Below are 13,879 nucleotides of genomic sequence, written 5' to 3' on the forward strand. Positions count from 1 at the left end.
AAAATATAGTCTGCCTTTTTTTAATTTTAAAAAGTTAATATATTTTGACATTTAGAAAGGGGTAATGATTAAGGTTTCTTGTTTTACATAATCTCTTGTGATATTATAGGCCTCATTTGCAAATCTGAATGTAGCATACAAAGTGAAAAAAAAGAGGGCTGCAAGGAGGAATGTAGGCACCCCCTTGCCCACACCTAACTTCTGCATCATTTGCCTGAACAAGGTAGGGAGAGGCAGGAAGCAAAGCTCTCATCAGAGTCCTGTCCTTAGCTCCTGCCAAAGTCAGGAGGTAAAGACAGGGCTGAGCTGTGCCTCCTGAAGCTGCTCTCTGAACTAAGCAACATATTTTTGATTAAGTGGTCACTGAAGAGAGCAGAAGTCCTGGGGGCACAAGTGCTTGAGCACTAAGATGCATGCAATAGGTTCTGTAATTGAGCCCTTAGATCTCCCTCAAAGTTAACCAATTGTATAAATCAATTGTAAACGAAAATTGGTATTCAAATTCACTATTTTGTACTATTTGTTAAAAAATAATAAAAACAACAGGCAGAATGCATTTCCAAAACAATCCTTCAATTTATGGAGTGCATGTTGCATACAGGTGTCTATCACCTTAATTTATTTTCTGTTACATTTTACCTTGTATCATGCTTGAATCAGCAAGACCTTGTAGAGCTATGTGCTTTTTTATTGGATCCATTTTCCATTTGGAGAGAACATAATCTCCTTTACCCTAGAGTGGAGAGAAATACAGCAGAATGGTGACATTTAATCAATGCTTACACAGACAGTCAAGCATAATAAAACTTTTAATAATAATAATTAGAATCATCATATAAGCTTATAAAAACATAAAAATCTTGTAATTCCAAAGGGACAAAAGGAAAACTTCTTATCAACACAGGTGAGAATGTAGAGTTTAGGAAAAGGTCAGCAAGCACTCCGGAAACCTCTTGTAGTAAGTAAAAGTTATTGCTTTATTTCAAAATACATTAAAACCATTGCATCCTGACGCGTTTCGTATCCAAGCGATACGTAGTCATAGGCATATGCCTATGACTACGTATCGCTTGGATACGAAACGCGTCAGGATGCAATGGTTTTAATGTATTTTGAAATAAAGCAATAACTTTTACTTACTACAAGAGGTTTCCGGAGTGCTTGCTGACCTTTTCCTAAACTCCACAAGTGCATATACCCGCAGCTACGGGTTCGGGGCGATGCACCCGGACCACTTGAAACGTCGGGTGAGTGCTTTTCCCTCATTTACTGGAGACTCTATACCACAATCTTCATTTATGTGATTGACCTGGGGTTTGTACACCCAGGTCACTGCTGTTACCGGGTGAGATATTTCCCATTACTCATCCAGCGAACATATCCAGTAGCAATTTGCAATTTGTATTAGGACTGTGCAGCTGTTATCTTTTTCACAGGTGAGAATGTACACTACAGTAGGCCCCCGCTGTACAAACACCCCACCAACCACAACAATGAGACCCCCAATAATGGCCCCATACTTGAAGTGAAAATGAGAATGTGAATTTCTATTTCTAACTACTTCTATTCTAGGCATTTGACTGCTGAACAGGAGCATTCACATTTTAAGAGGATAGGATTCTAAATCTAGTGCGCGTGCTTCTGGTTTGCAATCACTACGAAAGGGCCAGGGAAAGCAAATGAAGCAGTCAGACATGGTAGCTGCTAACCTTGCTGTACAGCAGTTTTTACATTTTGGGTATGGGAGAGCAGGGCTGTTGGAGGGGGCTTTGTTGGTGCAGATAGGGGAAAGTGGGTGGGAAAGAGGGTTCTGTGCAGGGGTCCTCTGGTAATAGTTTATGTCAATAACATGGTTATTAGGTACTTAGACAATGGGTTGGAAGCCGAAGCCCAAGACTGTGACATAATTCAAAAGTACAATTAGTACCATATAGTTTATGAAAGCTATAATGACATGTTCCTGTTAAATCATGATCACTTTAAAGCATAAGGACATGAACATATTTTTAAAAATATATATTTTAAATACATAGAATTGTATATCATTACACATGGTATTCAGGTGTAGTTTTTCTTTCAAATGATAATGTCCTTTTAGCCCTGCTTGTAAATGGACAAAAGACAATATCTATAGTGTAATTTATTAACCCATGAAAAATATATATGCCAGTATTAAGACTTTATTTACCCCTATGATAAGATGGATGTCACTCATCAGATCGCCAATCACCAAATTTAAGCAGCCACTGGTGTGATACTGCTCTGTAGAGATAAAGCAGGTCTTGATTTTCCCTTCCAACTATTAAATAAAAAAATATGTTAGCAAGTAATGCAAGGTATTGACATAGTCTTAGTATGGTATGGCAAGTCACAAAATAATAGACAATAGTTTTTTATCTTCCTCTCAAAAAAATGAATTCTAATAAAACAGGCAGAAAAGAGACCATGCCACACCTTTAGAGGTCCAATAACACCATGATAACTATGTATAAATATATGATATCTAATAATCTTTCTAAAGCTTTATTTACCAGTAGGTCTTTCCAGCTGACACAAGGTCCGATTAGAAGAAAGGAGGTTCCGATTAAATATTTGGAAGGGGTTTTTTTACAGTGAGAGCTGTAAAGATGTGGAATTCTCTCCCTGAATCAGTCATACAGGCTGATACAGTAGATAACTTTAAGAAGGGGTTGAATGGCTTTCTAGCAAGTGAGGGAATACAAGGATATAGAAGATAGATCATAGTACAAAGTTGATCCTGGGACTGGTCCGAATACCATTTTGGAGTCAGGAAGGAATTTTTCCCCCTCTAAGGCAAATTGGAGAGGCTTTGAATGTTTTTTTTTTGCCTTCCTCTGGATCAACTAGCAACTAGGCAGGTTAAAATAGAGTTAAAAGGTTGAACCTGATGGACATGTGTCTTTTTTAAACCTAACTTACTATTATACTACACCATCTAATAGTAATTCTGGCCCAACATCTTGCTTTACCCTGCTGTCTGTTTAAATTTAGCACTGATTCTGGCCCAACATCTTGCTTTATCCTGCTGTCTGTTTAAATTTAGCACTGATATTGCATTTGCTCTGATTTTAGAATTTCATTACTAAAATTTTTTTTTTGTATTTTTAGAAAAATATGTAAAGCTTATGTAGAGCACTGGTAAAGTGTGTCCTCGTTTATTTTGCATTCCGCTAAGGTTTGGCCACCACAGGGGCTCTTAGTCTATTGGAGGGAGCAGTTTTTCCCTTCCTGGGTCAAAGCCTGACCCCTAGCTTTCCCGGATTTGGCCACTAGATGATATAGTCCTTTAATATGAAAGAGTAAGCAATGCAGCTCTATGGGATTTTTGCTAGTAGCTTCCCCAAGGGAAGAAAGAACAAGTGGAACCCTATTTCAACATAGGTTTCAGGGAGTACAGGTAAGCCTTCTGTAATAGGTCTCTCTATGAGAGCCAGTCAGATGTAGGGTTATATAGATGAGCAGCTTTTGGCTCCACCAAAAAGTATTGGATGGGATAAGATTTTCATGGGATAAGTTTCTCATTCGGCATTGTTGTCTAGTCAAGGAACCAGCGTACAGGTTATGGGGATAAATTCCCACCTGGGTCTGTTACCTGAGGTGTTACCAGAAAAAGCACAAGAAGCTCTGGGTGGACTGTGTGATACTCCTCTATCAAGCTCTATTGGAGGGATTGCTCTGCTAATGAGCTTTATTTTGAGTATGTACGGACTACTCAAGGACTGTACCGTAGCTATATTCTCCTTTGTGGATCTGTTCTAATAAATCAGTTTTGGTTAATGTTCCAAGAACCACTGGCGCCCATTCTTTGGAAACTCTACTTACAGAATTCCCTGCCTCCACACCGTTACAAGGGCTTACCACTGAGGGTAATAGGTCTCCTCTGGTGAAAATCTAGTAGTTAGAGTAACAGTGCCGCTCAATTAACTGAAGCCTTACACTTATTTTTTCAGATCTTTTCTTATCAAGTGCAGCTATTAGTAGGTACAATAAGGAAGTAAATTCCCCTCTAATCCGTGCCCATGGGTCATGCAAGGCTTTGACAAACTGAAGTATAGGAATATTCCAGCTTGGCAAAGCAGTGTTCTGTTCATAGCATACAGTGGGAAGAGGAGGTGGGCACTGTTAATACCTAGGTTTGGCCATGCTCCCTAGAGCTGCATGAGCAAAAGTAGACTGTGGTAGGAGCCACAGATGGGGCTTAAACTTCGAGGTTCAAAATCACTGCCCTGGAGAAATTATATTAAAGACATAAAATAATGAGGCATTAGTGGGGGAAACAAATAAGCGTACCTCCTTTGAAGAACTGAAGTCCATATTTTCAATTGCTGCGTGAAAAAAATGCATCAATTTTGCTATATGAAAATACTGTATGCAATATCATAAATAAATATAATGGTTCATTCAGCTGGTCAGTGGATGTTTTATTTATAGTCAATGTCAAGTTATGCAATGTCAGGTAATAAACCCTCAGTAAGTAATGCTCAGTAGTGCTCAGTTGAATTTCTTTTTGCAAGTCTTTTGCATCAACCGCTGTTATTTGTGTAAGTGTTAAGTGTGTCCTTATATGAGGAAGGTTGTGCAAATAACTGAGGGCCATAAGTGAGCTGCAGATTACATATACAGACAGTGGGGTTGCTTATTATGTGTAAAGCAGGTTTAACACCCTGCGTTGTACTTCCTGGATGTTGGGACATCAGTAGAAAGCATGAATGCAGAACTTTTGCTTGTCTATGCACACACTTGTATCAGTCTACACACACACACAGTTTATGTAAACTTGTACTAAGAAAGACCAAACAAAAGACAAATGAGTGTCTAACCAAACATTAAACAAGCATTGCAAACATATAAAATAGGTATAGAGCAATAAATATGTAGCAGTTAACAGTAAATGTAGTTAACAGTAAATGTTTTACTTACCTTCATTAATTTGTGCAAGGTGGAAGTACATAATACAGTAAAGGCCTCCATTAGTCAAAACAAACACGTGATAGACACCTATTGGTAGAAAATGATTAACAGTGGTTCAGATGGGAGCAAAATGTAACTATTTCAAAGGGCAGAAAACATCCTTTTAGTGCTTGTGCTGAAAATACTTTTTGCCTAATAATAAACTTGTGTCAGAGCAACCTATTCTTAGTAACTGCTCAATTAGTCTTCATTATTTATGTAGCATGTCTAAGTTGAAGGGAGGTGGGTTATAAATACATAATATAGTTATGGGGCAGTGAGCTAAAATACAGTGTAGTATGAGATAGCGACCTCTCGGATCTGATTGCAGTGCTATGAATGTAAATGGCATTCCCTTTATTATTAGGATGGCAATCCAGATGAGCATGATGAGTAGTGTGAATGGTAATGATGTGCTATCCATGGTTTTTTGAGACATAATTTTACTGCCTGTGAGATGGGTTTTTTGCAGCAGGATCTGATTTGTGGTCTGTGAGAAATTTAAGTATAATTCTTCTTTTAACTCTGTCATTAATTCCTCTTACATTCCATGAAGTCAGCCTAACTGTCCCTTCCATAGTGAATTTGGGTGTTAGTCAGCACAAGAGAGACAGATGGGAGGATTTGAGGAGAAGGGGGCTGGGATGTTGTCTTGTCACAGTTAGTATCACATACAACCTTTTCAGATACAAGTATATGGAAGCGAAAGTACTGTTGGCAATTTAAAACATTAATAAAACATAATTAAACATCTAAAGAAGAAATCCCAAAGAAAACCCAATCCCACCAGGTATCATCTTACAAGAGATACTACCCTTAACTTTTAAAACTTGTTGTTAACCTTAAAGGGATCCTGTCATGGGAAAACATGTTTTTTTTCAAAACGGTTTGCTACTCCAGCAGAATTCAGCACTGAAATCCATTTCTCAAAAGAGCAAACAGATTTTTTTATATTAAATTTTGAAATCTGACATGGGGCTAGACATTTTGTCAATTTCCCAGCTGCCCCTGTCATGTGACTTATGCCTGCACTTTAGGAGAGAAATGCTTTCTGGCAGGCTGCTGTTTTTCCTTCTCAATGTAACTGAATGTGTCTCAGTGGGACATGGGTTTTTACTATTGAGTGGTGTTCTTAGATCTACCAGGCAGCTGTTATCTTGTGTTAGGGAGCTGTTATCTGGTTACCTTCCCATTGTTCTTTTGTTTGGCTGCTGGGGGGGAGGGAGGGGTGATAGCACTCCAACTTGCAGTACAGCAGTAAAAAGTGTTGGAAGTTTATCAGAGCACAAGTCACATGACTTGGGGCAGCTGGGAAATTGACAATATGTCTAGCCCCATGTCAGATTTCAAGATTGAATATAAAAAAATCTGTTTGCTCTTTTGAGAAATGGATTTTAGCGCAAAATTCTACTGAAGCAACCGATTCATTTTGGAAAAAAAAATTTTTTCCCATGACAGTATCCCTTTCATATATGTGGAGGTGACAGTCGAAACCATCCCCTGCGAGAACAGCCCTGGTCTGGCTCCTTGCTGGATATCCTAGAGTCGCTTGTAGTTACAGAAATATAGAGGTGTGGGGTAAATACCCCTTACTGATCATGTAAAAAGGTAAATGCTCCGGTATAGTTATCATGAGGGTGGCATCCCCACTTCAGGCCTTTTCCATCTAGCCAATCATTTATTTCTTGTGGCTCAGAAAAAATTTTCCCATCAGATTGTATCCTTAGCTTGGCTGAGTAAAGCATTGCGTATGTTACGTTGTTGTCCCTGAGTCGTTTCTTAGCTCCAGTAAATGAGACCCTTTTTTTCTGTATTCTGGATGAAAAATCTGGGTAAAGCAATATTTTTTTGCCCTGGTATTGTATGTCTCCTAAGTGCCGTGCTGCCGCCAAGGCTGCGTTACGGGCCTTGTAATTTAACAATTTTGCCACATTGTTGCGCCGGTGACGATTCTTGAGATCCTCAATGTGAGCAACTGCTTGTTTAAAGGAGAAGGAAAGGTTAAAACTAAGTAAGCCTTATCAGAAAGGTCCATCTAAATACACCAGCAAACCCCCAAAGTAGTGCTGCTCTGAGTCCCCTGTCAAAAGAAACACTGCATTTCTTTCCTTCTATTGTGTACACATGGGCTTCTGTATCAGACTTCCTGCCTTCAGCTTAAACCTCATTGCCCTGGGCAAGAGCATGCTCAGTTTGCTCCTCTTCCCCCCCCCTCTCTGCTGTAATGTGAGCCCAGAGCAGGGAGAGACTCCGGCAGGAAGTGATGTCACACCATGTTAATACTGCAGCTCCTATCCTAAACAAACAGAGAGTTTCTAGAGCTATTTACTCAGGTATGGTAAAACATTCTACAGAATAAATATAGCATTCTAGCTTGCACTATTGCAGCTAATCTATTGCCAATAAAATGCCTCTGTAGCTTTCCTTCTCCTTTAATACGTATGCAGAGTTGCTGAACTTCTCCCTGCAGCGAAGTACAGGAATCCTCTAGGTTGCTAATGCGGGATTCTGCTGCCACACAGAATGGATAACTCAGTGGGCAGTTGATCTATTTTATTGGTAAAGGTAGACATCATTGTTGCTTGGCATTCCGCAATTGCGCAATTGCTGTGAGGACCTGGTTGATCGGCAGGCCTTGTATCGGCGGTTGCGGAGCTTGTTGTTGCATGTTGGGAGTAGAAGGCCATGCTGCCTCGTCGCCGCCATCTTATCTCGGCTCTCTGGCATATGCGCTAAATTTTTGTGCAATTTCAGCCCTATTTGGGTGCCTCTGCTGCTGCTCTGATGCTTGTTGTACCTGCACCAAAAAAAAGTGCCTTGCCTCAGGTGCAGACAGACGTGCTGAAATCCACCACATCTGTCTGCACCTTAGCTGAGTCAAGGTATTCGGGTGCAATCACAACGAGCATCGGGGCAGCAGCAGAAGCGCGGATTCTCAGCCTGCGTTTCTCCGAGATCTGCATAGACACTAGCGTAAACCTCTCTCAGAGTTTGAACTCAAGTTCAAAAAAAAAATTTGCCTGCATAAAAAAAGCCAAATAAGTCAAAAGAAAATATATTTTCAATAAATGTTTTCGAATCATATTTTTTTTGCAGCTGAAAATCCACAAATATGTATTTTGTCCTCTATAAAAATGTTTTTAGCTGTACAAACCTTCATCTGAAGAATCCCTTTCCAGTAACAGCTTTTGATATGTCTGTTCATTGGTTTTTGATCCATTCGGGACCAAAGGCTGTGGGGCAAGATAACATCAAAATTGTATTAAATGCTTGTTCCACAAACTTACAACACTGTAAGCAGATCTTATTCAGAACCCAGCAAATTCATGCTCTATACAGAAGACATTTTTAAGGACTGTTTCTGTTCAAATCATACCCCTGAGTTTAACATTTGGTCACAACCTTATGTAATGGATCAGTAACACGAAAAAAATTAAAGTGTGAATTTTAAATATTCTGTTGCCTGCACTGTGAAACATTTTATGTTTATTTCAGGAAACACTACTACATTTTAAATAAAGTAAGCTGCGGTTTAGCCATCTTGGTGCAGCCATTCAAGTTGAATAGAGCAAAAATAAATTTAAATCCCAAACTCGACATATATCAAACCACATATGAGACTAGGCAGCTATTCTGACTGGGTAGACATATCCAACAAGCAAATGCTCTTCAATAGCCAAGCTATTAAGAAAGGCAGTAAAATGCATGCTGTAGAGTTGGATATAAACTTGTTTAATTTACAAGAAAAGCAATACAAAACAATTGTTTTCTTAAAACTTTAATGGAGATAACAAGGTTGCTTAAAACACATTGTTCACAAAATAAATTTTTGTCACAGAGGGTGTCACTGCAGTGCAGAGATTTAAATTTCCTAAAGTGCTGTCAGTATTTACTCCTGGCGCCAAAGCCGAGTTACAACAGTTTTTGTCATGTTTTAATGAAATTGCAGAGTTATACCTACTTACCTATTCTGCTAAATTAGGTTGAAACAATCATGAGCAATATGATGTATCTGACAGCACAGAGATTCATTTATTGACAGAAAAATTACATCACTCTTCTTTTATATTATCCTTCCTATATCATCTTTTTTTTTTTAAAAAAAAATGGCTAATACATTTTCCAGTACTAACCAAAGTCTGCACTTTGTGTATGGAATTGTGTGCTTTAAAGGAATGACAATATAATGTAGTGTTGCCCTGCACTAGTAAAACTTTGTTTTTGCTTCCAAACCACTACTATAGTTTATATAAAAGCTGCTTTGTAGCCATGGGGGCAGCTATTCAAGCACAGGATACACATGGATCACATATAGGTTCTGAAGAATCCCATTTTATATTTTATCGGTTATCTGTTGAGAACCCTGTGCCTTTTATCTTTTTTCACCTTTGAATGGCTGCCCCCATGGCTACACAGCAGCTTGTTAACATGAACTATTGTAGCACATCTGAAGCAAACATACCAGTTGTATGAGTGCAGCAATCAGTACATTATATTTTCATTACTTTAATACACTTTCATTTTTTAGTGTTACTGTTCCTTTAATATATAAGTTACAGGGGGCACCCAGTAATGAATCTGCACTACCGTATATACTCGAGTATAAGCCGACCCGAGTATAAGCCGAGGTACCTAATTTTACCTACGAAAACTGGGAAAACTTATTGACTCTAGTATAAGCCTAGACACAACTACAGCCCTGTCTCCCAGCAGCGCACATTCTGCCAAAGCGACCCCCCAGCGATCAACCGGACTTCTTTGCAAAGTTGATGGTGACAGAGAATTGCCAAACGGATTACTGTGTGCATTGTCCCACTGTCCCACTACCATGTGCAGAGGGTGCTGTGTGATATTGCCATCACTGTTAATCTTTCGTATAACCAACAGAGGGTGCTGTGTGATATTGCCATCACTGTTAATCCTTCATATAACCAACAGAGGGCGCTGTGTGATATTGCAGTCACTGTTATTCTTTAATATAACCAACAGAGGGCGCTGTGTGATATTGCAGTCACTGTTATTCTTTGATATAACCAACAGAGGGTGCTGTGTGATATTGCAGTCACTGTTATTCTTTTATATAACCAACAGAGGGCACTGTGTGATATTGCAGTCACTGTTATTCTTTGATATAACCAACAGAGGGTGCTGTGTGATATTGCAGTCACAGTTATTCTTTCATATATCCAACAGATGGCGCTGTGTAATATTGCAGTCACTGTTATTCTTTCATATAACCAACAGATGGCGCTGTGTGATATTGCAGTCACTTTTATTCTTTCATATAACCAACAGAGGGCGCACTGTTATTCTTTCATATAACCAACAGAGGGCATTGTGGGATATTGCAGTCTCTCCCCAAGTGAACTGTTGGTATAGGAATGATCAAAAGCGACTGCAATCTCAGCTACTCGGGTCGGGTACCGCTGACTCGAGTATAAGCCGAGGTAGACTTTTTCAGCACATTTTGGAGTACTCGAGTATATACAGTAAATAAATTGACTCTTGTTCTGCTGTTGGTTACTGCCCAGGAGATCAGTGTTGATTAATGAAGCTGAGTGTTATGTAACAAGGAAACAAGACAAGGCTGCTGAATAATGTTGATCATATCAAAGATGAAATGCCTTGCACTACCTATAGTCAACTTTAAATGTTTACACCATGAGTGCCCATACTTTACTAATGCGAGATCTACTTTTAGTGTTGTTGTCCCATTATGATCTAATACATCCATAAAAGCAGTTAGCATTCTGTTCCATGGGAAATATTACTTAAATATTGATTTATGAGAAAATGTATATTGCTATATTTAACAAAACTATTTCTTATGTAATCTTAACGTAATAAATATCTGAATAAAAAGAATGAAACAGGAGCGAGATTTAGACAAGCTGTTTGTTGACAGTGTCTTAACATCTACTGATCACCAGCTAAAGGTCTACTGGTAGATCCCGATCTACCTTTTGGACACCCCTGGTTTACACTGATAAACCAAAAAAATAAATTCACTTACTTTAGTAATCAGGATTTGTCTGGATAATACATGAATTAGATGAATATTGCCATTTCTCTCTCCAACCAAAAGAAACTGTCCTTCATGACACAGGCCAACAACATCAACTTCAGTATCTAAATAAAAAAAAATGTGTTGTCGGAGATGTATAAAATCTTACATAAACACAAAACATAAAGACTGGTTTAGTGGTCAGTCTGTTCATTTTCAAGCAGTAGTATAATTAACAAATATTTGGCCTCAATCCTAATAAAGAAGTCCTAAGACATAACCTGCCACATTGCTGGAAAACTGCGCATAGAAGTTGCGAAAAATGTGTTTAACAAGACATGAAATAAACTACAAAGAACTGGATTCCTTTTGTCTCTTAATATAATAAAGTGAGCACACCAGTGTAAAAGGTGATTAGGAGACACTGGTCCCTTCACTACTATGGTATACTGGAACCCCCTCTAAAGTCCTACAAAAAGTCAAGAACTACTGGTTATATGCAAGTGAAATCATAAATAGGAAGTATGCTACCTAAAACTGGGACTTCTCTTATTTGGGATGCAATTGCTGTTCTAATTGTCAGGAGGGGGTATGAAATACAACCCAAAGAAGGGTATACAAAAAAAGATTAAAGTATTTTATAAATGTGCGAGTTCATAAATTGTGATCAAATGTCCATCTAGACCAGTATACGTAGGACATACATCTCAAAGTGTTAGGGACAGAATCCAGGAACACAAATATAAAAAAAAAAATGGATCAAGCAGTTCCTGATAATTTTCTCAAAAACGGCCATGGGGTGCAACAACTACAATTTTAAGTTACTAATAATATTGCCAATTTGGGTCTGTGTGGAGATAAATTTAATTTAGCCAGTTAGAAACACGAACACCCCATGGCCTAAACAAAAAATATATCCATAGCACTATATTGGTCATTTATTGTAGTCTGGTTTTTCATTAGTTTTATTCTATTTATTCTTCTTCGGGATATTATCTTTATGTGGAAAATGTAGAATGTTTTGTAACAATGCAACATTGCACAGGTTTGGGATGTTGTAATAATGTGAGTTACCAGTAGAAGGCACCATGTTGTTAAACTTTGAATTGATTAGTAGCTTTATAAAAGACCAAACAGGTTGGAAACGTTGCTATTATTCGGGTCATAGCTAGGGTTGCCACCTGGCCAGTATTTTACCTGCCTGACCAGTAAAAATTGACCCCAATGTTATTAATAGGGATAAAATCTAACTATATAGGAAGGCTGGTATTTTTTTTCCAAAAAAGGTGGCAACCCTAGTCATAGCCCATGTCTGAATAAAGGCTTTATAAGAATCTGGAAAGCTGTCTGTCATCAATATCCCAGCTGCAGTAAAATTGACAAACACCAAAAAGACATAACCTATACTGCAGTTTTTTGGTTTTTTTAGAGGGTTAAGGGTTAAGTTTGCATTATCTTTCAACCCACATTTTAGATATTTGCCTGTGGGACATCATGAACAATAATCAGCTTTGGCCTCAGTTGAGGTAGGGCAGTTTTTAAAATGCTTAAAACATAAATTTTGCTCACCAAACTGTAGCTGAAGCTGTAGAGATTGGCAAATGCTGTCAAGAAGAGATACTGATCTGTCCGCAACAATTACGCATCCTTCATTAGAACTGCAGGCAAACAGTTGTGGGTTGCATTGGATCTGGAGAACAACAGATGCAGATAGATATTTCTAATACTATTTTTTTTTTTTTTTTAATTATGGTATCCCTTTAATGAACAACCGAGTACTGTCACACAGGTTTCCCACACAACAGATGACAGAAAAGGACTAGCGCCTGCTGGCCAAATTCACAGGTGACAGTTCCATCCTTGTTCAACTTATTGACTACTGAAGCTCCCCACTAAATTAAATGGGTAGTTCTTTTTAAAACTGTTCTCCATGCTGTTCCTATTGGCAAACAAAACATTTTGGGTTGGGTATGCTACAGGAGATACATTTTTTTCAATTAGTTATTGATTATATTTATTATAGGGACAACTTTAAAGGTTGTTGTGTTCAGCTTAGTTTGCCATACAACTGGCTACATCAAATGTAATTTATTTAAACATTTAAAATGCACTTTTTCCATAACCTGTGCTATTATTTACCTTTTCATGGGAAGAAATTTTAAGTAGGGTATCCACTTGGTACAAAGCTGTTCCACTTTCCTGCCGTGAATCAATGTTCAGTCGACAACTCCCAGTGTCGTCATTTGCTAATAGCTCAATGTCATTCCACATGTTTTTGGTGTTAATCTACAGCAGAAGAAAATTGCAAACCTTAAACCAATTTATATGCTTGATAAATAATCCTTAGAGCAATGGCACAGAGGACATATGTATCCTGGAGTATTCTTAGAAAGAGCCATGGCAATCAAACCTCTCTTTTCCACAATATAGGACTGTGACAGTTAAGTAGTACAAAAGTAAACATTTATCTGCACAATTAATATCACAGTAATGCGGCGAATATATCATGTCTATATGCTTTTTATAACCTAACAATGTTTTCATTGTATAACAACCTATCTTGAAAAATCCAACTAAACCACAATCTCCTAGCCTAGCCGTTAGCCCTGGTTTTTTCTATTTGCATATACTGGTTTGCCGCTCCCTGAAGTGGAGGGTCTGGGGCTGGTGCACCTGGACCACTGGATGTACTTGGTGAGCTATTTATTTTGATATTGTGGAGCACCTTTTCTTTTTCTGTTTCATATAGTAAGGAATCCCCAGGCTGTCGAAAACCTAAGGCAGGGAGATTTCAAAACAAGGCTTAGTTGCAAAGCCGACCTAGGGAGCAGTGTATTTGAGAAGAGTCAAAATCCAAAGTGTGCCCCAAGGGTACTGGCAGACAGGGAGATGTGTTGCAGTGTT

At 38.5% G+C, this 13,879-nt stretch overlaps 1 protein-coding gene across 2 annotated transcripts in view; it reads right to left on the reverse strand.

Moving 5' to 3' along the window:
- The window catches only part of kntc1.L (kinetochore associated 1 L homeolog), a 97,137-nt gene that overhangs the window by 80,826 nt on the left and 2,432 nt on the right, over nt 1-13,879 (reverse strand). For both annotated transcript variants that reach the window (XM_041567596.1, XM_018263080.2), the window contains exons 2-9: nt 13,115-13,261; nt 12,545-12,665; nt 10,985-11,100; nt 8,126-8,204; nt 4,942-5,019; nt 4,312-4,346; nt 2,189-2,299; nt 640-733 (exon numbers count right to left, since the gene is read on the reverse strand). In XM_041567596.1, coding sequence (XP_041423530.1) covers nt 640-733; nt 2,189-2,299; nt 4,312-4,346; nt 4,942-5,019; nt 8,126-8,204; nt 10,985-11,100; nt 12,545-12,665; nt 13,115-13,246 — 766 coding nt within the window. In that variant the 5' untranslated portion in view covers nt 13,247-13,261. The remainder of the gene's footprint in view (nt 1-639; nt 734-2,188; nt 2,300-4,311; nt 4,347-4,941; nt 5,020-8,125; nt 8,205-10,984; nt 11,101-12,544; nt 12,666-13,114; nt 13,262-13,879) is intronic.

Source organism: Xenopus laevis, chromosome 1L, assembly GCF_017654675.1.
Source record: "Xenopus laevis strain J_2021 chromosome 1L, Xenopus_laevis_v10.1, whole genome shotgun sequence".
In the NCBI taxonomy this organism is placed as follows: Eukaryota; Metazoa; Chordata; class Amphibia; order Anura; family Pipidae; genus Xenopus; species Xenopus laevis.